This window comes from Rana temporaria, chromosome 6 (assembly GCF_905171775.1).
Source record: "Rana temporaria chromosome 6, aRanTem1.1, whole genome shotgun sequence".
Taxonomy (NCBI): Eukaryota; Metazoa; Chordata; class Amphibia; order Anura; family Ranidae; genus Rana; species Rana temporaria.
Window position 1 is genome coordinate 163,586,667 of NC_053494.1, and position 24,564 is coordinate 163,611,230.

The 24,564-nt window shown below is 42.9% G+C and overlaps 1 protein-coding gene across 2 annotated transcripts in view; it reads left to right on the forward strand.

The window, feature by feature from the left end:
- The window catches only part of GPR155 (G protein-coupled receptor 155), a 75,847-nt gene that overhangs the window by 20,163 nt on the left and 31,120 nt on the right, over nt 1–24,564 (forward strand). For both annotated transcript variants that reach the window (XM_040357717.1, XM_040357718.1), the window contains exons 3-6: nt 4,048–4,447; nt 12,237–12,402; nt 20,826–20,981; nt 22,426–22,509. In XM_040357717.1, the coding sequence (XP_040213651.1) occupies nt 4,048–4,447; nt 12,237–12,402; nt 20,826–20,981; nt 22,426–22,509 (806 nt within the window). The remainder of the gene's footprint in view (nt 1–4,047; nt 4,448–12,236; nt 12,403–20,825; nt 20,982–22,425; nt 22,510–24,564) is intronic.

The following is a 24,564-nucleotide window of genomic DNA, read 5'->3' on the forward strand; positions in this document are numbered from 1 at the left end:
CGTATGCCCACCCTGTACAACCATTCACTGGGAAGCTCGGTGTTCTGTTGTTTCTCCTCCCCCCGACTCTTATGCAGCTGAGAACTGAGGGAATGTGATCTAAAAAAACAAAAACAAAAAAAAACCCTTTAATCTATGTGCAAATATTTTACTTTTCATTTCCATTTTAAACTGAATGGGCTGTTTACAAGGTGATTGTTTACAAACAATTTAAGGTACCTTGGCATCAAATGAAAAAATAAATAAAAAGATAAGCGTCATGTTTGACACCCCCTCTTATATGGCAGTTATTTTCAGTAATCATAATGAAATTCAATACAAATTATTAAAAGGCAGAAAAATTGGCAACAGTGAAAATTCGAGTGTCCCCTTATATCAGCGAAAAGGTATAAATCAAAGCATGTAAAAATAAAAAAATAAACAATAAATTCATATGCTGAGTACTATCAATACAAGTCTTCTTACCATGGGGTTACCAGAGTAAAGAATCTTACTATATTGGTCCATTATATATCCAGTTGTAAATTAATAAAATAAAGTTTGATAAATGAAGTGTGGGAAACTGTGGATCTGAAAACACCTAATGCGCAGTGTTTGAGAAAGTTGATTTATCCTTCATCTCAAGTATAATTTTTCAATTTACAGTAACGCTAAAACTTCTGTTTGTTTTTTTATATATATATATTTTTTTTTTTATAGACTACAATAATAAGTGTTGTACTTACCTGCTTTGTGCAGTGGTTATGTACAGAACAGCCTCGATCCTCCTCTTCTGGGGTCCCACATCGGTGATCCAGGGTCCTCCTCTTTGGCGAGTGCTCAATAGAAAGCCTATCCTAGAATGCATTAAGGTTAAAAAACACCTGGCAATCACGCCCCCCGTTTTACTTACCTGAGCCCGTTCACCTGCTCTGCTTGTCCCCGGCGTCCTCTTCTCCACGGAGTCTCGTGGTTGTTTGGATAGATTGATGGCAGCACCGCTGTCAATCAAATCCAATGATGCGGCCACCGGGGGCGGGCCGAGTCATACATGTATGTATGACTCTGCATCTATGGATGCCGAGTGTATGACACGGGAGCGCCCCTGCAAGGTTAGCCCCTCAGGAGAGAGCTTTCCAGAGGGGGATAGCTATTGCGGGGAGGAGACGAGAGAGCCGCAGAGGGACCCCTGAAGAGGACGATCAGGGCCACTCTGTGCAAAACGAACTGCACAGTGGAGGTAAGTATGACATGTTTGATATATATATATATATATATATATATCAATCAATCAATTTTTTTTTTTTTTAATGAACCTTTAGTACCACTTTAAGGTAAAAAAGACTTAAAATGGAAGTTTAGTCTAAAACTAACTATCTCTAAAGACTCAAGAATCTCCCAAGACTCTCCAAACGCCAGGCTTCAAGCTTCCAATTTATCGCTATGGGCTCTGGTTTACATATGAATCAAATAGATAACATGCCCTCCATAGTGTAGTATATTATAACAAGGGGTGTTTTATTGAAGACAAATGGATTCTTATATCAAACATATTAAAAAGTGCAATAGGATAAAAACCGTGGCGTCAGAACGCCTTCTCGCGTCACTTCCGCTCTGTTACTACATGTTGCGTCATGCCACCTGACTTCATCAGGGGAACTGGCTTGGCTGTCAAATAAATCTATTTGTGCACTAGGGACAGGAAGTAGTTCGGCCATTTTCTTGTAGTCAATGTCTAATAGGACATCATAGTCATTTTCTTTTCATTTTACATTAGAGTTGGTGTGGTAAGCACTGAAAAAAGTAATTCCTGCAGTACTTTTTTTTCAGTGCAGTGGGTTGCAAAAAAAACTACCTCACTGAAATGCTGCTACGGTTAATAGAACTGTGTTGATATGTCGCTTTTGACAATTCAATTAGGTTTTGTAAAATAACAAACAATGCAACATGCTGGGATCAGCAAATTGGCATTGTGTCGAACGAGCATTTAAAATGAACCAGTGATTAGGGTATGCAGGCACTTTGGAGCAATTAATCTTCAAATTCACAATAAAAGCACTGAAATAATTGTCTAAGCAAGCTCGGCTTGCCCAGCTCCCCTTCCCAGCAGTTACCCTACAGTCTTCTAGCCTTCTAATTGCCTGTAAACACAGAGCAAGAAGCAGGTTGAGTTGCACTTCCAGGTGCTGTCACTACAGGAAGGGAGGAGTAGAGCTGTTGAGAGATTAGGATTTCAGTGCTGTAAAGGTCATTTAAAGATTTTTGCCTTCACTGACCAAGAACATTTTACTGCTAAAGATTTATACAAGTACTTTATGTAGTACTCCATAATATGGCCATAGGCTTACATTAAAAGTTAATTTTCACCTAGTATTGTGTCATTCATTATGTTGCATTTTCCAGTGCAGGAAAAATACCTGGCAACAAGATCATACATTATTTCCAATAGCATTCTCAATACTGTGATGCATTGTGGGAAAAATGACAGCTGAAGTCTCCCCTAAAAACAGGAACCAGTCAGCATGTTTTCCCTATCGTGTGATCACCCTGACATGATCATGAAGTTTGTTAGCAAACCTCCCCAGCTTCTGGTTGTGACAGTATTTTTTTTCTGTGCTTGCATAAAAAAAAAAAAACTTGTAAAAGTGCACCTGTGCCATTACATATTCTAAACATGTAGTATGAAAGGTCTAAGGCAGGGGTGCCCAACCAGTGGCGCCCTCTGATGTGTCCCGGGACCTCCTGCTCTGGGATGAAATAGAATACTGTTATTAAAGGTCAGTTTATTACTAAAATCACAGTGTATATATGGGCATATCTGTTCTGCAGTGGTTACTGGGCTTCTTTCAAACTGACCCGAAGATGCAGAGCAGCGCACCTGCGGGTTGCCTGCACTGAGCCATACACATTCTGAAAATGCACCAAACATGCAGAATATAATAGAAGTCTATTGCAAAGTGCAGGAAAGCCAAAGGTACACTGCGTTGGTAAACCTCAGCGCATCAGTGTGAAAGCAGCTTTGGGCCCCTTTTTACACGTTCAGTCCGACCCAATTGGACCCTCCATTCACCTCTAAGGAGTGGCAGATGTAAACAGACTTGTGTCCTACCTCCAATCTGATCCGCAAAAAAAAAAAAAAGAAGAGTATAGTGGACTGTGTCCGTGTCCGCTCTGCAGAGCAGACCTGGACCTGCCATCTGCCCGTTCTGCTCATTGTGGCCCGCTACCGGTTACCAAGTCGCTTACGTGGTCCTCACGCTTCAAAATGTTGGGCACCCCAGGTCTAAGGGAGATAACTGACCTCTCTTGGTTTCTAACAGCTAAGACACATGTAAAACAAGACCCATGGGCCAAATCCAGGTGTTTCATGTGGCCCTTGCACCCAGGGCTTTTTTCGGTCATAAAAGATGAGTGCACAGGTGCCAACCAATGATCGCCATGTAAATGAGAGATCACACTGCTGGGAGGTACTAGAGCCGTGCCAGGTAGGTGAGATGCAAGGAAGCTTTTGAGGGAAGAGGGGAGGGGGTGGGAGAGAGGAGGGCTGTGGAGGTAGATGTGTGCAGAGGTCAGAACTGAGGAGGGGTGGAAGTGAGATGTGGACAGCCTGTGAAAGTGAGCTTAACCCTGCACAGCGCACCCCTAAACCCTGCACACTCTATTTAGTTCACTCGTCAACCCTACACTCTGGAGACAGGACAACCCTGAACTCAGCACTTGGTACATAGTGCACCCATGAACTCTGCACTCTGTGCATGGGGCACAGCTCTGAACTCTGCACATAATGCACCATAATGCTGCTATGCCTGTGATGAGATTGAGTTTGACACCCCTGAGGAAAGACATGTGGATCTTGTTTAGAGGGCTGGCATGATTTAAAGTTTCTGCTCTCATAGATAAACAACATAGGGACTGTTATGTAAGCATTGAAAATAGATTTCACCCCAAAGCTTGTAAATACAGAGGTGAATGATGTACTGCCTGTGATCACTAATGACTAACAAGACCTTCTTTTTCCCAGATCATTGCTAATCGGTAAGTAATCTACTTGTCTCTTTTTTTTGTTAGTTGAGGCCTTGTACCAAACGACATATCCTAAATACCTCCAATATATATATTTGGTGGCCCCTGTGTCCCTCATGATGCTGAACCCATTGGGCTTTGTTCTCTGTGAGATCCAGAAATGGAGAGACAATCCTGTCACCTCACAAGGCAAAGTGAAGATCGTAGGACTTGCACTTCTTCGTGTCTTCCAGAACCCCATTGTATTTATGGTATTTATAGGCATTGCCTTTAACTTTGCACTTGGACAGAAGATTCCTGTTTACTTGGAGAATTTTTTGGAAGGTCTGGCTAGCTCTTTTTCGGGATCAGCTTTATTTTACCTAGGACTTACAATGGTCGGACAGACTAGCAAGCTTAAGAAATCTTCTTTCGTTGCATTGCTTCTACTTATCACTGCAAAGCTGTGAGTATGATTTATGGTTCTTGAGTTTCAGCTTGCCAATTTTTTACTTTCATTAGATTGTAAAATGTCTCATCTGTTTGACTAGGCAATTTTGAAAATGCAATCACCTTTTTACATGCACTGCCAAGGTTAGACTCAGCACATTCCCTCTTATGTGTATTTTAAGCATTTTTTTTTTTTTTTTTATTTCCATTGACCAAAGCCTACATGACAGCAAAACAAACTTAAAGTGTAACTCTATCCCAAACTTTTTGTATCTTTGTAGGGAAAGTTCCTGTCCAGAAATCACCAGGGTATTTTCATGGATTTTATTTCCCATTTTGCATTTTGGGGGTTGAGCGTTTATTTTCTTTTTAAGGGCTGGTTCACACCAAGTGATTTACTTGGTTACCCAGCGCAGGGCAAGGCAAAAACCTTGTTCCTTATGAGTCCAGTTCACAGCACTGACACCATTCACACCATTTAAAAAAACACAGCCTGGATTAATTTTCAGTCTGACGCAATCCACCACATTGCACAGTGCTGCAGTCAATAGAACTTACTGAAATGTCACCTAAGAAAAATAATAAAGTTAATGGTGATGGTGTGAAAGAGCCCTAAGAGTTCACTGGAGGCTGTAGACTGTTACTGACTCTCCAATGAATTCTCAATAGGAATATATGGAGGATGCAGGCCAGAGAGGAAGCATAAGCTTTTCAGCTCAGATCTCTCCAAGCCAGTGGGTGATGTTCAGCCAAAGAAAGTAATGGCCACATCTGCCAGTATAAGGTGACTGTCTTTCTATAGATGGGCTTGGCACATACAGTGGGGAAAATAAATATTTGATCCCCTGCAGATTTTGTAAGTTTGTCCATTTACAAAGAAATTAAGGGTCTATAATATAATAATATATAATACTAGCTGAATACCCGGCGTTGCCCGGTCTTCCTATCTTAATATTTTGGGGAGGAAAATCATAGTAATATAAATATACCCATCTTTTATATAAGGGTGTAGGTAAAGGTTAATTTAACTGTCATATATCTTTATTTGGCATATACGGTAAGTAATATGTGTACCAGGTATTATTGAAATATCTCCAGGCGTACAGAAGTTATGTGGGAACATACATTTCCCATTGATTTGCATGGGACTTTAAACAAAAACCCCGACCCTCACAAATGGGGGGTAGTTAAGGGATAAATTAACTATCCTATAGTTTAAGTGGACATATAAGTAACATGTGACCAAGTGTTATCGAAATATGTACAGCCGTTTGGAAGTTATGAAGTAACATGTATTTCCCATAGAGTTGAATGGGACTTTAAAGAAAAACCCCGACCATGGCAAATGGGGGTGGGTAAGGGTTAAACCACCTATCCTATGTTTGTTGCTGACATATAAGTAACATGTGTGCCAAGTTTCATGTTAATATCTTTAGCCGTTTGGACGTGATGCTGGAACATACATACATACATACATACATACATACATACATACACACACATACACGTTGAGTTTTATATATATAGATTATTATCATGGGTGTATTTTAAATGATGGACACGGAATATCAACCAAAAATTCAGAAAAAAATCCACATAAAATAAATGCTATAAATTAAAGTGGAGGTTCACCCAAAAAAAATAATTTTTAACATTAGATTGAGGCTAATTAAGGGGAGCAGAAACGGGTATTTTTTTTTTAAATCAATGCCGTACTTACCGTTTTCGAGAGAGATGTTCTCCCGCCGCTTCCAGGTATGGGCTGCGGGACTGGGCGTTCCTATTTCATTGACAGCCTTCCGACCGTCGCATACAGCGCGTCACGAGTTTACGAAAGTAGCCGAACGTCGGTGCGCAGGCGCCGTATAGAGCCGCACCGATGTTCGGCTTCTTTCGGCAACTGGTGACGCGCTGTATGCGACCGTCGGAAGGCTGTCAATCAAATGGGAATGCCCAGTCCCGAAGATCATACCCGGAAGCGGCGGGAGAACATCTATCTCGAAAACGGTAAGTACGGCATTGATTTAAAAAAAAATGTGTCATACAGTCACCTGAGGGTGCATTTTACACATAGCAAGGAAGGATTAAAAAACAGTCCCATTGGTTTGCATTAAGGGTTGAACAAAGGTGATTGGCACAAAGCATACCTGTGGCTATGCTGCTGATACTGTTGGCACGGGTGTGCAAACTGTGTACAAGTGTACCGGGTAGAATTGATGCTGTTTTGAAGGCAAAGGGTGGTCACACCAGATTTTGATTTATTTTCTGTTTATTTTTATCAATTAACAAAATAGAAAGTAAATAAACTACTAAGAGCCGGTTCACACTAGGGCGACCTGGGATCCGACTTCAAGTTGCCTCAAGTCACACGGTCGAGGAAAATGAATGGAGCCGTCTTAATGTACACTACTGAAGTCGCTCCGACTTCAGAAAAGGTTCCTGTACTATTTCAATCCGACTTCTAGGCAACTTGTACCCATAGATTTCAATGGAAGTCGCCTCAGAAGTCTGATCACTGTCTTAACTGAAGCATCAATACAGGAAGATAACATACATTTCTCAGGCAAACCCCTCCCTCCCACAGAGCTGATTGTTGTTTGATTGGCCACTGAAAAGCCTTGTATGCCCCACAGATGCTCAATAGGGTTTAGGTCACCGGCGCCGAATAGAGCCGACCCGAACTTCTTTCGGGAAGTCGTGACGCGCTGTGTGCGCTGTCGTTTAGCATGTCAATCAATTGGCATGTCAATAGGAACGCCCACTCCCGCGGGATTCCCTACCCGGAAGCCGCGGTGAATTCTAAAGGCTAAACGCTATCTACGGCAAAAAAAAAAAAAAAAAGGGTCAGTGTCATTTTATATGCAGAACTGGGCTGGATATAGTGTTAGAAATTTTTTATAGGGTGAACCTCCACTTTAAGGGAGTGAATAAGGTTCAGGAGGGCAGGATTTTAAATGTGAAACTAAAATCAAGAGCACAGGGACATGACCTCAAACTGGAGGAAAATTCAAAACTAATCTTAGAAAGTATTATTTTACTGAAAGTTCAGAGTCTGCTCCAATTTTTAAGGGCGCTTTTAACCCTTTATTCAGCTTTTAGCAAGGTTAAAAACACCCCGCTAGCGTCCGAAAAGCGCCGCAAAAATCTCTTTGGATTTTTTTATTTTATTTTACTTTTTACAATGTTTTTTTTTTTTTTTTATACATATAATTTTTCATTTAAATTTTTATTTATTTTTTGGGTGGGGGGTGATCTTTGGTGATTCTCTGTATAGAGATTCAGAAAATGACAGTCTGATACATTGTAACACTGGCGGATACAATATATCAGCTGTCAGTGGGCACATAGTAGTGATTGCTGCATGTGCCCTCTTTTCTACTGGGGGGATCTTGGTAAACGCATGTTTACTAAGCCCCCCAATCCCCAACTTGCATGTTTGGGAGATATTTATAGTACCTATACTATAGGTAAGCCCTATTATAGGCATACCTATAGGTACAAATCATACATGGGAGTTTACTCCCACTTTAATTGTAACCGTCAAATATAATGGTGTGCCAGGTTGTATACATGTGTCAATTGAGAGATTGTTTTAATGTGCATTTGAATGATGTATTTAGAAATCATGCTACCAATGTGGCCAGAGACATCTGTGAATGTCATAGTGGAAGAACTCATTTTTTTAAGGTACAAGCTATTGGAAAAAAATTTAAACCCTTTTAGGGAGGTGATGATGTTTCTTGCAACTGTGCAAGAGGGAGATTTACTAGTATTTTACTATTCATACTAGACCCCCACATTGATTAAACCATGAGCAGAATGTTTCCTAATTTTGTGAGTGAATTGAGTGGACCTCCTTTTTTCATATGGGTCAGTGTCTGCGATAATCCATTCTAGTTGTTTTAAAATAAATGTATTGGTTAATATTGTGTATTTTTATTGTATTTTTTTTATTGATTTTGTTGCAGTATCAAATTTAGATTAAAATAATCCAAATGTCATTTTTTTTTATTAGTTTATTTATTATCTTTCAATTGTTATGTGTATATATAGCGCTGGTTTGAGACTTCTACAGTTAAACCAAATGCACCAGGTGAGGTTTTGTAAAAGGTTGGCATGGAACTCAAGTGATCACTCTTGAGACAGCACCAGATCTGTATTGTTCCTATGCTGTATCGAGCTGTCGGTAAAATATACCGCTATCACTGCTAATGTGATTCCATGTTTTGAGAATTGAGACTTGTCAGCAGGCAGATTTTAGGCCTCTTAAAAGTAATATGATGCACATGGTGTATGCTTAAAGTAAACTAAAGTCCAAACTTTTTTTTTTTTTTTTTGGATAGAGGGGAGAGGGATTAGAACACTGTCAGTTTTTTTTGTTGCTGTCTCTGTCCCTGCTAGGGAGATTCACCCTCTATTTGTCCTGCTTCCCATTATCACTAAAAGTGAAAGTAAAGGAAAATCCCAAATTTTGGGTTGTCCCCAGAAAAGTAATAGAGGGGAAATCTTTCAAATTTTTGGGAGATTATTTCAGGCTTGTCATCTATTTTCACCCACAAATATGCTGCCCTCTTTGATCCATGTTACCCTAACAGACTACTACCCTTATGTCTTGTAAGAAATTTTACCGCTCTAAAAACTGCTAATCCCTTGGCTTTGCTTCCGTTCCACTAAACCAAAAGGGTGCTGGCTATGCACAGGTGCATTGGATATAAAAAGGTCCTGGACTGCCGCACTCCTTAAAACGATGTCTTTATTATACAAATAAAATCCAAAAAACAACCAAAGCGATGCAGTCAAAATGAAGTGAACAAAAGGAAAAAGGTGGCTGACATGTTTCACATCATGTGATGCTTACTCGTATCTACGAGTCAGCCACCTTTTTCCTTTTGTTCACTTCATTTTGAGTGCATCGCTTTGGTTGTTTTTTGGATTTTATTTGTATAATAAAGACATAGTTTTAAGGAGTGTGGCAGTCCAGGACCTTTTTCTATCCAATGCACCTGTGCATAACCAGCACCCTTTTGGTTTTAAGGATTGCGGCAGTCCAGGTCCTTTTTCTATCCTTATGTCTTGTACAAAACAGTTTTTTTGGTAAGTTTCTGGAGTTATTTGCTTTGTCAGGCATAATAAATGCACTTTAAATGAATCTGCTTCCAGTGAATCCAATAACATAAATTGTCCATGCTATAATGTGCAAACACCCCCTACCTACCAATCTGCTTACAGTGCCTTGAAAAATATATGTATTTTGGATTTTATGTGACTGACCAACACAAAGTGGCTCATAATTGTGAATTTACTCTCACTTCCATGTATTCTTCCATGTATTCTATATTTGTATTCCTTCTCTTACTCCTTAATTGGGGGGGGGGGTGAGAGGAATGGGATGAGTGGCAGTCCTGGCGGGGAGTTGGGATGAGTGGCAGTCCTGGCTGGGGGGGTTGGGATAAGTGGCAGTCCTGGCTGGGGGGGTTGGGATAAGTGGCAGTCCTGGCTGGGGGGGTTGGGATGAGTGGCAGTCCTGGCTGGGGGGGTTGGGATGAGTGGCAGTCCTGGCTGGGGGGGTTGGGATGAGTGGCAGTCCTGGCTGGGGGGGTTGGGATGAGTGGCAGTCCTGGCTGGGGGGGTTGGGATGAGTGGCAGTCCTGGCGGGGAGTTGGGATGAGTGGCAGTCCTGGCGGGGAGTTGGGATGAGTGGCAGTCCTGGCGGGGAGTTGGGATGAGTGGCGGGGAGTTGGGATGAGTGGCAGTGCTGGCGGGGAGTTGGGATGAGTGGCGGGGAGTTGGGATGAGTGGCAGTCCTGGCGGGGAGTTGGGATGAGTGGCAGTGCTGGCGGGGAGTTCTGATCAGCCAACTTGGGTACCCTTAATCAAGGTCATCTGTTGATCTCAGAACTATAGTGGGGACTTTTAATGGCAACTCTAATCACAGGTACTATTACTCACTGTGTCTCAGACTGTGTGATTTCTCGCAGCAGTGACACCTATGCCGAAATCAGGAGATAGGGTCTCCTCCAGCCCCTCCGACTTCCGATTCCTCACCAGTCAGCTGACCTCAAGTCTCTGTCCCCCAGTCATGGAGTGAACTGAATGGGCGGCTGCAAAAAGGCTGAGTGGGCAGCTGCAGGCTCTAGAAACGGCACCACCTCAGGGCCACAGACTCCAGGGACACCCTGCTGAACAGCTGAGAAAAGGCTGGGAGAGAAGCGTGGGCTTCAGGAACAGCCCAGGATTTGGTGACCCCTGGCAAATCATGATTCGACCCCCGAGGGGGTCCCGACCCCCAGGTTGAGAACCACTGGTCTAGAGAGTGCAAAATAGCTCAAGCTTTGTCAGATTGGATGGAGAGCATCTGTGAACAGCAATTTTCAAGTCTTGCCACAGATTCTCAATTGGATTTAGGTCTGGACTTTCACTGGTCAATTCTAACCCATGAATATGATTTGATCTTAACCATTAGATTGTAGCTCTGGCTGTATGTTTAGGGCTGTTGTTCAGCTGTAAGGTGAACCTCTGCCCCAGTCTCAAGTCTTTTTCAGACTCTGACAGGTTTTCATTTAAGATTGCCCTGTATTTGGCTCCATCCATCTTCCCATCAACTCTGACCAGCTTCTCTGTCTCTCCTGAAGAAAAGAATCCCCACAACATGATGCTGCCACCGCCATGTTTCACAGTGGGAATGGTGTGTTCAGGGTGATATGCAGTGTTAGTTTTCCACCACACATAGCGTTTTGCTTTGTGGAGTGCACAACGTTGTCCTTATGGACAGATTCTTCCACCTGAGCTGTGGATCTCTGCAGTTTCTCCAGTGTTACGATGGGCCTCTTGGCTGCTTCTCTGATTAACGCTCTCCTTGCCTGGCCTGTCCGTTTAGGTGGACGGCCATGTCTTGATAGGTTTGCAGTTGTGCCATACTCCTTTTCATTTTCACATGATGGATTGTACAGTGCTCCGTGAGATGTTTAAAACAAGAAAAGGGGCGCCTCTCGTAAGAATAATTTAATAAACCACAACATCCACTCACATGGAGAACAGGTAAGTTGCATTTAAATCCGGTTGCTGGGCTGAAGAGATGAAAGTGTGACTGCAAGTCACAGCAAGTCCTGTAAAGCTGGCACCACATCGGATCCGTGCAGGATGGAGTGGGATAGCTAAGCACAGCGTAAATTTCCTTTAGTGATCCAGGCTTGGGCATATCTTGGTCTATCAGGAAAAGTCCATCTGATAAGAATATGGGTTCCAGGTAAAAGGTGTAGTGGAGAGGGACAAGAGTCAGTGGTTATGACAAGTCACGCTTTGGCTTTGGTATGCACTCTGTAGAGTAGAAAGTAAATACGGCCGTGTATTGAGAGTGAGGCTAGGAGAGCATCACAGCACGGCGCCCGGCAATGACATTACACACATGCGACATGTTTCGAAGCTAGCAAGCCATTGGTTGGGGAAAAATGGCAGCGCCTCTTTTTCAAGCATATGCTCAGCACAGGTATACTCTATTTACTAATTAGGTGACTTCTGAAAGCAATTGGTTCCACTAGAATTTAGTGAGGGGTATCTGAGTAAAGGGGCTGAATACAAATTTCAGATATTTATTTGTAAGAAAATGCTGAAAACTATTTATAATTTTCCTTCCACTTCACAATTTTTGTGCCACTTTGTGTTTGGTCTATCACATAAAATCCCAAGAAAATGTATTTACGTTTTTGGTTGTAACATGATAAAATGTGGAAAATTTCAAGGTCTATGAGTACTTTTTCAAGGCACTGTAGATACATTCAGTTACTTGGTTTTCTTGTTTCTTTTAGGCTGGTTCTGCCTCTTATCTGCAGGGAAATGGTGGAAATTTTGGACCAGAGTAACTCGGACATCAACCACACCAGTTTATCTAACTATGCATTTCTGTATGGAGTCTTCCCAGTGGCACCCGGTGTCGCTATATTTGCCAACCAGTTCAACATGGAAGTAGAGATTGTATGTATGAATAAAGACATATATTTATTTAGACTTGTAATACTTTGTAAATATTTTAAGAATGTACACAGGGAGGTTAACTTCTGAGCTAGAATATTTGAAGTCCTTGTTTCTGAGCATCATATTCTATCTGTTAAGTGAATGGCAATACAGTGTGTGTGTATGTATGTGATATATATATATTACTCTGTCTCTCTCAGAGAACGTGCCTGCCGCTGGGGAGAGGCCACCCATTCCTGGACGGCCAGAAACTCCAATCTTCCTGTAACCAGTGCCCTTCTGAGACATTCAATTTTTGCTCTCTGTGCTCCATTATTTCCTCCAAGCGCCACTCCCGATCATCCCCAAAGTCAGGATCACTGGACATCCTCCAATACAACAATCCCAGGCCATCATAGTCATAGCCTTCAGTGGGGCTGTCATCCGCTGACCACGGGCACTCTTGGGCTACATACCACCGGAGGGCTCTGTAGCTCTCGTCCAACGGCATCTCTGCCCGGATCAGCCTGCTTAACTCGACTGTCCACTCCTGCTTCGGTTGTTCCCCCAACAACGGCATTCGTACATCATACTGCGGCCAGTACCTTACATGGATGGAGGGGAGGACCTTTCCCTGGTGTTGCTGCTCAAAAGCTAGCTCTTCCTTCCAGAGTTGGCAACGGATCAAATCGGACCATCCCAGCAGGGCCTCCTCTGATACTGGTCCTCTGTGCTGTATCCGCATCTTATGTAACCTCCTTCTGAATTAGTCTTCCATGGCGACTGGTATCTGTACCTCTCCCCAGTTGGTGCTGCTGTGACTTTTGCTGCTGCAGCACCTCTTTGATGTAGCCAAGTTGCATCCACAGCCGCTATAACCAGGTCTATGATCTCTGGTGGAGGGTTAGGACCATACTGTGCCAGTCCTCGTTTAACAGCCCGATCAAAACATTCCTCCTCGGGTGTCCTGTCTGTTATGCTGGGCCTTTCAGCTCTATCCATTTCGACAAGTTCTGCGATAATTTCCCTTTTCTTACGGTTGCTGGCAGGTCTGCCCCGGCTCTCCAGTAAGTCTTTAAGGGAAGAGAGCTTCAGCCGTTCATGCTGTCTCTCCATTGTCCTGTGTCCTCTTGCAGCCATCCTTTAAGGCTGTGGAATCATCCCACTGCTGCCACCAATTGTAACGGTCAGGGGTTAACGCCGTTACAATATTACATTCCACCAACCCAAGACAGCTTATCGACACTCCACAATCCAGCAGACAGGACCCATTGGATTTCCCCCAGAAGAACGAGACACACACACAGCTCTGTTCTCTGGTTCCAAACAGATACACTTTAATGGAAAACTTAGGTTTCTTATATACAGTTAGAAAGCATGCTGCAGTAATCAAAGGGACAATGACATACTCCACCCACAACATCACACAATGGGTGCTAACGAGTCCCCCTCAATCCACATCTTAGACAGACTTTCTGACTCCGCGATAAGCTATTCTCACCTGCTACACAATACACATTCCTTTAGTGAACATAAGTCAGACGTCTGACCTTTTTAGAGTGTGCTAACTCACAACACATACTAGCATCAATAGAACTTTCACACAATACAGGGTTAGTTAGCATAGCACCATGAAATATCTTAGGAGCCAGGCTTAATTAACACATTAGACAATAGAATGCAATCACAGCAAGCTTTTATCACTACAGCCAGGTAGCTGGAGGTGATTAAAATCAATTAACATCTTAACAGTATGTGTCCCATCTCATGTAATTCAAGATATAATTTCTCAGTCATCCTATGCCCCTAGTGGACATAGGATGACCCTAGACCCAAGAGTCATTGGTGAAGCTGAACCAGGAGTACCCCGTATCCTTCAAGAGCCTCTGGGTCCCACGGGCCGTACCGTTACATGTACCTTTTTAAAAGCCAGCCATTCAAACCCCTTTGTGTCAACTTGTGTGCATGTCATCAGGCCAAAATCACCAGGGTGTGAAAACTTTTATCAGGGTCATTTGGGTAGTTTCTGTTGCCATTATGATTTAAAAAGAGTAAACACATTTGATTCATAATAAATGGCTTCAGACAAACACTAACAATGAGTGAAAGAAATGTTTTTGTGTTATAATTAATTTCTTTATCGTACATCACGGGACACAGAGCTGCATAGCCATTACATGTGGGTTATAGAGTCTACCTTCAGGTGATGGACACTGGTGTAATCAATTAAACAGGAAGTTCCCTCCCTATATAACCCCTCCCCTACTGGGAGTACCTCAGTTTTTTCATCAGTGTCTAAGGTGTTGGTCACGAGTTAACATGTGCTCTTAGGAGCTCCACTGGAGGGATCCATGCTGGATGTAAAAAGCCTCCATAAATCCGGATCCGTCCAAGGTGCTTCATAGCCAAAGTGGACGATACCCGGGCCTCGGTACGAAGAACGAGGTTTAGCCTATAATGCCTCTCTGCGGAGGGCTGGATCCTGGGTTCCAGAACTTTGTGCCTTCTAAGGACCAAATGTTTTTTCTGCTGCCAGGGTGCTATATAGGTCCAGGGGTGTGGTGTTCCTGCCATGGACCCCGGTCCCTGAAGGTCTAGGACTATACCCACGGTGAAGGGGGAAGATTGGGCCTCTTGCTTGGCAATACCCTGCAGCGTGGAAAGGTAAGAGAGGGACCTACGGGACTTGGTTCGACAGTAGGTCTTCTGTAGGGGACTATGGGTCTCGCCTATATTATGTTTTTATGCATGGGCAATGTAAACCACGATGTCTTCTGAGACGGGATGGCTCAGGGCACCCATATACCTCCCCTAGCCGGCATGTAGCCTGGGCCACTATGTCTGTTCAGACAGGATGGCTGTAGTACCCATATATCTCCCCTTGAAGGGGCTGGTACATTAAAAAAAAAAAAAAAATGCCCTTAATCCTATGCAAAGCATGGTCTTCCATGAGTAGCTGCAAGTCTTATCTGTTTTTCCACTACTATGGGCAGTAAAAGACATGCCTGATGTTTTCGCTTACCATGCTTTTCAAAGACGGAAGCTTAAGTGTTAGCTGGTCTATTGTGCGTCCCACTTCCTCAGCTTCAGGCTCTACCATGTCGCACGTGCTCACCGGCTCAGTGCAGTCGCAGAGAGGGCTCTTCAAAAAGGCCCAGACGTCAGAGCTCTGTAAAGCTAGGGGGACACAAACGCAAGCACCTTGTGTGAGTTGGATACAGATTCATCTAAGACGCCTACTCCGCATCTAGCTGTGCAGATTAGCAGGCATTGTTGCTGCCAGACTAAGTTCAGCTGTTGATGCACCTGGGTTAAGCTCCTCTGCTTTTAGCTTAGGACTTTGGTCTCCCCATTGAATAAGGTCAGGGGTAGGAATATAAAAAGGAATCGCCACCTGAACCTGGTGGCCCCTTATTCTCCCCTGTAGAGACAGCTCACAGATTGAGCCATCAGACCTGTCAGGCAATCAATGCAGCCTCCCCCAACATTGCAGCCACTCTGCATGTGTTTTGTTTTTTGCATCACATTTGTTGTTCTACAAGAGGTTAACTGCTATGTTCGCAGCATCCTCACAAGAAGCAAAAAAAAAAAGCAGGGTGTGTCCCTTTTCCTGCTTTAATCCTTAAACAAAGGGATTAGAAGAGCTGGGGATGAAGGTTCACCGTCAGAGGACAGGAGACAGGAGCTGCAGCCTAACGAGGAGAAGCTATCAAAAGCCCTACAGGTTCTGATTGCACCTGCAGTCTTTTCAGAGATTCATGATGCATATAACTTCCCTCTGCCTACTTGGCCAAAGCCTCTATCTTCTCCTTAGAGTGTAAAGAGAGGTTTTCCTATAGGTGGCTAGTAAGACCTCCATATGGTCCTCAGCCTGGTGTCGGCTTCAGGCTAACCAAATGCACATCTGAGGGATGCACAGTTGCTGGTACACATTGCTAACGTCTCTTAATTGAGGAAACGCACATGTACAGAGGATAACTTCCGCATGTTGCATAAGATACATGAGTTTGGAATGCATGTGGGATAAAAACAAGTAACAGAGCATGTTTTATTGTGGATCGCATAAGGATACATGTTTCTGTCTGTATGGTGTTGCATGTTTGTTAGAGTTGCATAGAAATGCTTGAGTGCATAAAGATGCTAGTTACCTGATCACTCAAGTCCTGGATTACCCAAGGATATTTGGTCACACAGAGAGACTTGTTTCCACAGAAAGGCCTAAAATTGCATAAAGACGTTTGTATGTATAAAAATGCTGGATCACACATGGTTACCTGATCACCCAAATCCTTAATTACCCAAGGATGTTTGGTCACACAGAAGTGGTTTGTTTCCACAGAAATGCCTAAAATCGCATAAAGTTGCTTGGATGCAAAAAAGATGCTGCATCACACATGGTTACCTGATCATCCGCATCCTGGATTACCCAAGGATATTTGGTCACACAGAGAGGCTTGTTTCCACAGAAGTGCCTAAGTTCGCATAAAGATGCTTGTATGCATAAAAATGCTGGAATCACACATGATTACTTGATCACCCAAGTCCTTGATTCCCCAAGGATATTTGGTCACACAAAGAGGCTTGTTTCCACAGAAATGCCTAGAATCGCATAAAGAGGCTTGAAGGCATAAAAATGCTGAATCACACATGATTACCCGATCACCCAAGTCCTTGATTACTCGAGGATATTTTGGTCGCACAGAGAGGCTTGTTTCTACAAGAATGCCTAAAGATCGCTTAAAGATGCTTGAATGCAAAAAGAAGCTGGATCACACATGGTTGTCGGATCAACAGCATCCTGGATTACCCAAGGATACTTGATCACATAGAGAGGCTTGTTTCACAGAAATGCCTAAAGTCGCATTAAGACGCTTGAGTGCATAAGGATGCTGGATCGCACAGGGGTGCTTGGTCACACAAGGGTTCTTGTCCGCACAGTAGTGCTTAAAATGCATAAGATGTTGATCGCATGGAAGATGCTGAATCGCATAAGGATGCATGATTACTTTAAAGTTGCACATGGCGGCCTAATTAAGCAATACAGGATTCCTTGTGTTTGCATAGAAATACGTGTCTGCATGGGTTCATGTTGCACATTGTTGCATAACACGTTTATAGCGCATGCTTGCTTGCAAGATGCTTGTTCCAGAGCACACATGCTTTATGCATGTTTTGCTTAAAACATATTTATATGAATTCATGCTTCCAGGAACACACGCTGCCATGTACACACACTTCCATTGAGGCATATGGCTTTAACACTTGCCACATACACACATGGGGAGCCAGTTGCATATGTGATTATTTACTTGGGTCTGCAGAGGTTGTCTGCGTTTCGCAGGGGAACAGCACTATCTCCAGTTGGTGGTCTTGCCCTTTTGGGTTAGCCTCCGTGCCTGGGTTGTCAGGGTGCTAGGGCCCGCCTCTAGCAGGTCTGTAGGCCCAGGGTATAGCAGTAATGGCATACCGAAGCAAACTCCTGCTGATGGGTCAGTCAGTAGCATGGCTGGACCTAAGGGTGTCCAGCATGGTCAAGTATCTGGAACTCTAAAGATACATTCTTTCATTTGACAAGAAGCTGGGTATGTTTGGCACAGTCCAAAAAGATTTTTTTGGCCTCCGACAAGACCATCGCTATAAGAAAACTGGTCTATGTGGTCACGGCAAGGAACAGTTCCTTACTTTTGGCCTTTTGATTAAGGCACTAGGGAAGATGCTGGCTTCATTCAAGACAGTTCCCTATACTAACTTTTATTCAGGGCTGTTATAAACAGTATTTTGTCGGCCTAGAAAGAGTGGATCTTGACCTAGCATTATCCAAAGAACCCGGTCCCAGAGATATGCTGGAATTCCTCTTGGTGATTCTTAACTAAAAGGGTTTGCCAGGTCAGGAAGAGACCATGGCCCAGGGGAAGTAGTCAAGCTCCAAGGGAGCCTTATCTGTCAGCTAGAGCTACCGATGGAGCATCTGGCTTAGGGGCCTGAATGTTCAGGTGGCAGGTTGGTTCTGTCAGAGTACAATCAGACTATGCCATACTAGTGATTTACTTAATTTACCAAGGAGGAGCTTGTGCCTTGCCTATTGACATTCGTCATTTAATGAAATGCAGAATTGGCAGGCGATTCGCTGGAGCCGTCAACAAGTGTCTCCGGGAGAATGACCTCTACACCCCGACTGTTTTCCTGACCAAATGTCACAGAAATAGTACCCTGTACATAAGATGTATTGGCGTCCAGGCTCAACAAGAGATTGAACAGCTTGGGGTCAAGGATAAAGGATCCACCCGCATGCGGGGCAGATGTGTTTGTAATCCGGGGGGAACCAGTTGCCACTGGTTGTGTCTCTCCCCACAGTCCCGCGACTTTTGTGGCTTCTATGCAACATTAGAGGAGAACGGAAGCTGGCCTGATTACTCCGGCATAACCCTGATGACCTCTCGGTGCAGGAACAGTAAGGGTGGTAGTAGAGGACCCACAGTCCCTTACATCTTGTCCAGGCCTACTTTGCAGGTGGTATTACATCCTGCCCAGTTGAATTAATGGTCTGGCTATTATAGCCCACATTCTCGAGGATCGGGGCTTTCAGAATCAGCGGCAATTCCCTTTATTCATACAAGAGAGCTGGCCTCCAGGACCAGATATCCTACGGTCTGGAAGGCCCATGTTCCTGGTGTGAAACCAGATGGTGGCATCCGTGGAAGTTTGTCAAAGGTAAAATTCCTGCCTTCCTACATTTGGAAAGGAGACGGAGCTAGCCTTAAGTTATATCAAGGATCCGATCTCGGCCTTGCTTCCAAAGGTCGATTACTTCACACTCTTTGGTCCGGGCTGTTATACAAGGGGTGACGAGCATAAGTCCACCAGTTGGGTCGCCCTTGTGCTCGGAAGATTGGCTCTAGTTTTGTCGGCTTACAGGGTCAGCTCCTTGGGCCGATGCACCATATTTCTCTTCATCCTTTAACAAGGAATTGGTGTTCTTGGTTGTGGTAGCCTCCAAGAGAGTTTCAGTATTGGCAACTTTCTTGGTATAGAGCCATACTCAATTATTCTTACAAGTAGAGTGATTTTCATCCTCACCCAACCTTATTTACTAGAAGGATCTAGTATTCATTTGAATCTAGATATTCTTACCTTCCCTTTTTTCAAAACCTTGTTTCACGGAAGGAAAGGTTGCTTTTCTCTCAATTGAGATGAGAGCAGTTAAATACCTATCTGAAGGTTTCAGATATAGAAAGCTGATGTTTTTATTGGGCTGCCAGAAGACCCTAGATGGGCAGGCAGTGTTCAGGTTAGCTATTAAAATGGTTACACTCTCTCTCTCGTTGGAGTAAGAAGGGTCTAGGCCTATCTGAAGCGGCTGCTCGGATACGGAAAACTGATGTTGTTGCGCTACCAGGAGGCCCCAGGAAAGGGCAGGCAGCGTCTAAAATCAACTGTTTTTATTTTTTAAGGTTGATTCATCAGGTTATTATTCAGGCTTGTGGTTAGAGTAGGATTCCCCTGTTTTTTTTGTGGGGGTGCTCCCTACCAGGATGGTAAGCGCTTTATGCGCAATGCATTTCCAAGCCTTTATGATGCAGATTTTCAAGGCCGCAACTTGGTCATCTGTGCTTACGTTCACTAACTCCTATCAGGTGAACATAAGACGGCAAGAGGATGCAGCTTTTTGGCGCAGTATGCTGCAGGCAGCATTATAGGTCCTCACGTCTGATGGCGGTCTGCGTTGTTGGTGTCTCCCTCCCCTCAGTAAGCATTGCTTTGGGACATCCCACATGTAATGGCTATGCAGCTCTGTGTCCCGTGATGTACGATAAAGAAAATAGGATTTTTATAACAGCTTACCTGTAAAATCCTTTTCTTGGAGTACATCACGGGACACAGAGCTCCCACCCCTCTTGTTTGGGGATATTGGGACACTTATTGCTTTGCTACAAAAACTGAGGTACTCCCAGTAGGGGAGGGAACTTCCTGTTTAATTGATTACACCAGTGTCCATCACCTGAAGGTAGACTCTATAACCCACATGTAATGGCTATGCAGCTCTGTGTCCCGTGATGTACTCCAAGAAAAGGATTTTACAGGTAAGCTGTTATAAAAATCCTATTATTCTTAAAAAAATTGCCAAGAAATCATAAATTCTGCCAGGGTATGTAAACTTATGAGCACAAGTGTGTGTGTGTGTGTGTGTGTATATATGTGTGTATATATATATATATATATATATATATATATATATATATATATATATATATATATATATATATGTATGTGCCTTGCCTTTCTTTCTGACTGTTAAATCTGAACTTCAGGTTTACTTTAACTCTAAATAGTTGTTTGGGCCAAGCTGGTGAGGAGGTAAGGATGGTGTGTTAGAGAAAGGTAGGAATGTACTCTACGTGCCCAAGGGGTGTCTGATCCTTAGGTTTTTGTTTTTTCTTTTCCAGGTCACGTCGGGTATGGTGATCAGTACCTTTGTATCTGCTCCAATTATGTATGTTTCCGCCTGGCTACTGACTATTCCTTCAATGGACCCTAAACGTTTAATGTCGTCTTTGCAAAATGTCAGCTTTGATATTAGCATTGTCAGTTTGTTTGCCTTGGTGAGTTTACAAGTAATGTTTAGTATGTATCTGCTAAATGAAATGTTCTGTCTTTTATTAACCAGTTCAGTTCTATAGCAATATTTTTTCACACTTGTAAAAATCGTAATTTTTTTAAATAAAATTATCTAAACCCTCCAGAACATTATATATTTTCTGAAAGCAGCAGCCCTGTATAATAAAATAGATAGTTGCACGTTTTTATGTCGCATGATATTTGCGCAGCTGTTTTATTAAACGCAAGTTTACAGGAAAAAATATAATAAAATAAATTATAGTGCAGTAAAAACAATATAATACCGATATTTTATAAAATAAAAGATGAGGTTGCGTTGAGTAAGTAGATACCAAACATGCAAAGTCTTAAAATTGTGCCTGTGATATTTCAAGAAACTACGGTACCCAAAAATCTTCATAGGTGATGCTTTTAAAGCCTTTACAGCAAATCAGTTTATAGTTAACCATGAGTTCTTGTACAAGAATTATTGCTCTAGTTTTGACATTTGTAGCGATGCATCACGCATATGGTGCGACCGCGGAGAAACATATGCCTGAGCACCGTGGTTGTGCGTTTGAACATTCTGCTCCCAGTTCACAGCGGGAGCCAATCGGCAGGCGTAGCGCAACTCGCGCATGCGCCGTAGGGAACCGGGCAGTGAAGCCGGAGTGCTTCACTTCCTGGTTCCCTCACCGAGGATGGGGGGCAGCAGAGTGACGAGCGATCGCTCGTCCTCTGCTGCGGATGGCGCTGGACTTCAGGACAGGTAAGTGTCCTAATATTAAAAGTCAGCAGCTGCAGTATTTGTAGCTGCTGGCTTTTAATATTTTTTTTTTTTCAGCGGAGCTCCGCTTTAAGTGCCTCTGTCATGCAGGAAATAGGTGGGATGCAGGCAGGGGCGGACTGACAACTCATGGGGCCCCCGGGCAATAGGAGATTATGGGGCCCCCAAGCAATAGATTATGGGGCCACACGGTATACACACACATACAGTATACATACACAGTATACAGATATATACATACACACACTAAAAAGGTACTGGAGAGGCAGGGCAGCTATAATCTTGGGATTTTTTTTTTTTAAATACTGTCCCTGGTTTTACTGAGGATGGCAACCCTGATGGGGCCCCCTAGTGGCATGGGGCCTTCCTTGGATGCAGTTCCCTCCCCCAAACAATTAGAGCACTCACTTGTTCTTACAGGTACAAAGGGGCAAAGGGAAAAATTTGTATAATTTGGTGTTTTGGTAGAGTAGGAAAATGTGTTTTACATCTGGATAATACTACAAGCTAGAGGGGAAATCCATTGCAGATGTAAGGTGAAACATGGAGGCACAGTGCTTCACACTAAACTCCAGTCAGACGAGCAGGGGTGGATGGAGCATCCTATCACAATGATATCATTTATTTGTCCATTTGATTAATTTTTATGCATTTATTTGCAGGTCTGGTCTCTTGCTGTTTTGCTTTTGAGTAAAAAATATAAAAGGCTTCCTCATTTGCTGACTGCAAATCTACTTCTGGCTCAAGTGAGTCTTTTTTATAATTTTTTTTTTTGCATATTTGCTGTAATTTTTTACTTTGTGATGTATGGAAGGATATCACATTTTGGATAGAGTAACCATACAATGCAGAAAGTATTAAACATTTGTCATACAGTAACAGTCGTGTCCAAATTTAAAAGTATTCTATTAATTGGTTCGTAGGTAATGTATGCATTGATTTTACTAAAATTAATCTTCTAGGAAATGACACCTGCTGTTTTGCTTCTCATTGGTCACAACGATTATACCACACTTCCTGAAATCTAGAATACCTGCTGCCTCACCACACACTGGTTTCCCCCCTCTGGCTTGTACATCACCTACAGAATATACAGGTTGACGGGAGGAACAGCATGTGGCAGCGGTAATTGGTATTCAACCATCCCAAATGGTTTGCTTCTTCCTGGACTGCTATGGCCAGGAAGAAACAAAGCAGTGTCATTCCAACACACCGGCTGCTGAAAGGGTAAGTTTGGTACTTTGACAATAAAGAAACAGCACCATTCTGAGGTCATCGCTATGTTCTCTCTCTTCTGTTTTAAACGAATACCACTGCATACCTCGCAACTTTTTGATAAGGGAATGCGGGACATCAGAAAAAGGATGCAGGCATAGGACACTCCCCTTCCCACGCCCCCTTTAAGGGGTTGTAAAGGTAAAAAAAAATTCCCCTAAATAGCTTCCTTTACCTTAGTGCAGTCCTCCTTCACTTACCTCATCCTTCCATTTTTCTTTTCAATGTCCTTATTTCTTCTGATAAATCCTCACTTCCTGCTCTTCTGTCTGTAACTCCACACAGTAATGCAAGGCTTTCTCCCTGGTGTGGAGTGTCGTGCTCGCCCCCTGCCTTGAGGGGGGAGGGGGCGAGCAGGGAGAGTCAGGACGCCTACTAACACAGATCTTTTCTCTATCTGCAATGTAGAGAGTGCCCTGACTCTCCTGCTCGCCCCCGAGCACGACACTCCACACCAGGGTGAAAGCCTTGCATTACTGTGTGGAGTTACAGACAGAAGAACAGGAAGTAAGGATTTCTCAGAAGAAATAAGGACATTTAAAAGCAAAATGGAAGGCTGAGGTAAGTGAAGGAGGACTGCACTAAGGTAAAGGAAGCTATTTAGGGGTTTTTTTTGTTAACCTTTGCAACCCCTTTAAAGGAGAATTGTACAAAAAAACATGATTGGTTAAACTCACAAGTGCTTTTTTTTATTTTTTTATTATACAACTACTATTCCTTTTATATTGGCTTTTGGAATTTACATATTTAGCAATTTCGAAACTGGATGAAAGGTTTGGCGCTGGAAAACACTTTTTGATAGATATAAAATGCAATTTATATACAACTATATAGATCAGACCAAAATGAGGGACAAATAAGGAGGCATGAGGGACATTGCTCCAATTTAGGGACAGTAGGGAGCTATGCCACTGTGCAGAAAAAAAACAGATAGGGGCGTTATGGCCAATGAGGCACTAGCAAGAATGTTTTGCTGCCTGATTTTAAGTAGCACCCTTGCTTTGAAATTCACGAAAGGTTCACATTTAATTGTATTTTGTTTTACTTTTCTCTCCAGGAGTTTAGCTTGTTACAGTACTACTTTTGGTTTATATGAGGGGGCTAGTAAAGCTTATACATGAACTTTATGTGTGTGTCTGTTTCATTTCACATTTTACCTTCATCGTCACCTAGAGCTCTGCTCAGTGTTTTTAACAGCTGCTTCTCACATGGTAATTTATGTTCTTTAGCAGACTGGTGTTGATGTAACCCTATTAGTTGAACATAAATTTTACCCTATAATCACTGCAAGCCGCAATGTACATACGTTGTGACGTAGTGGTACATTCATCAGTGCTTGCTAAATCTGTGCAATCCTGGCTGCTGCTACAAATGCATTGCCGTCATTAATGTATACCTTATCATTGGAAATCAAGGTGTGTTTTTATAAGGTGTAAATCTTTAAATGAGCATAAGCTTTAGGTGTGCTAATCCTTTCACAGTACAATAAACTGGGTGTATGGTCTAGTGCCCAATGATCTGTATGA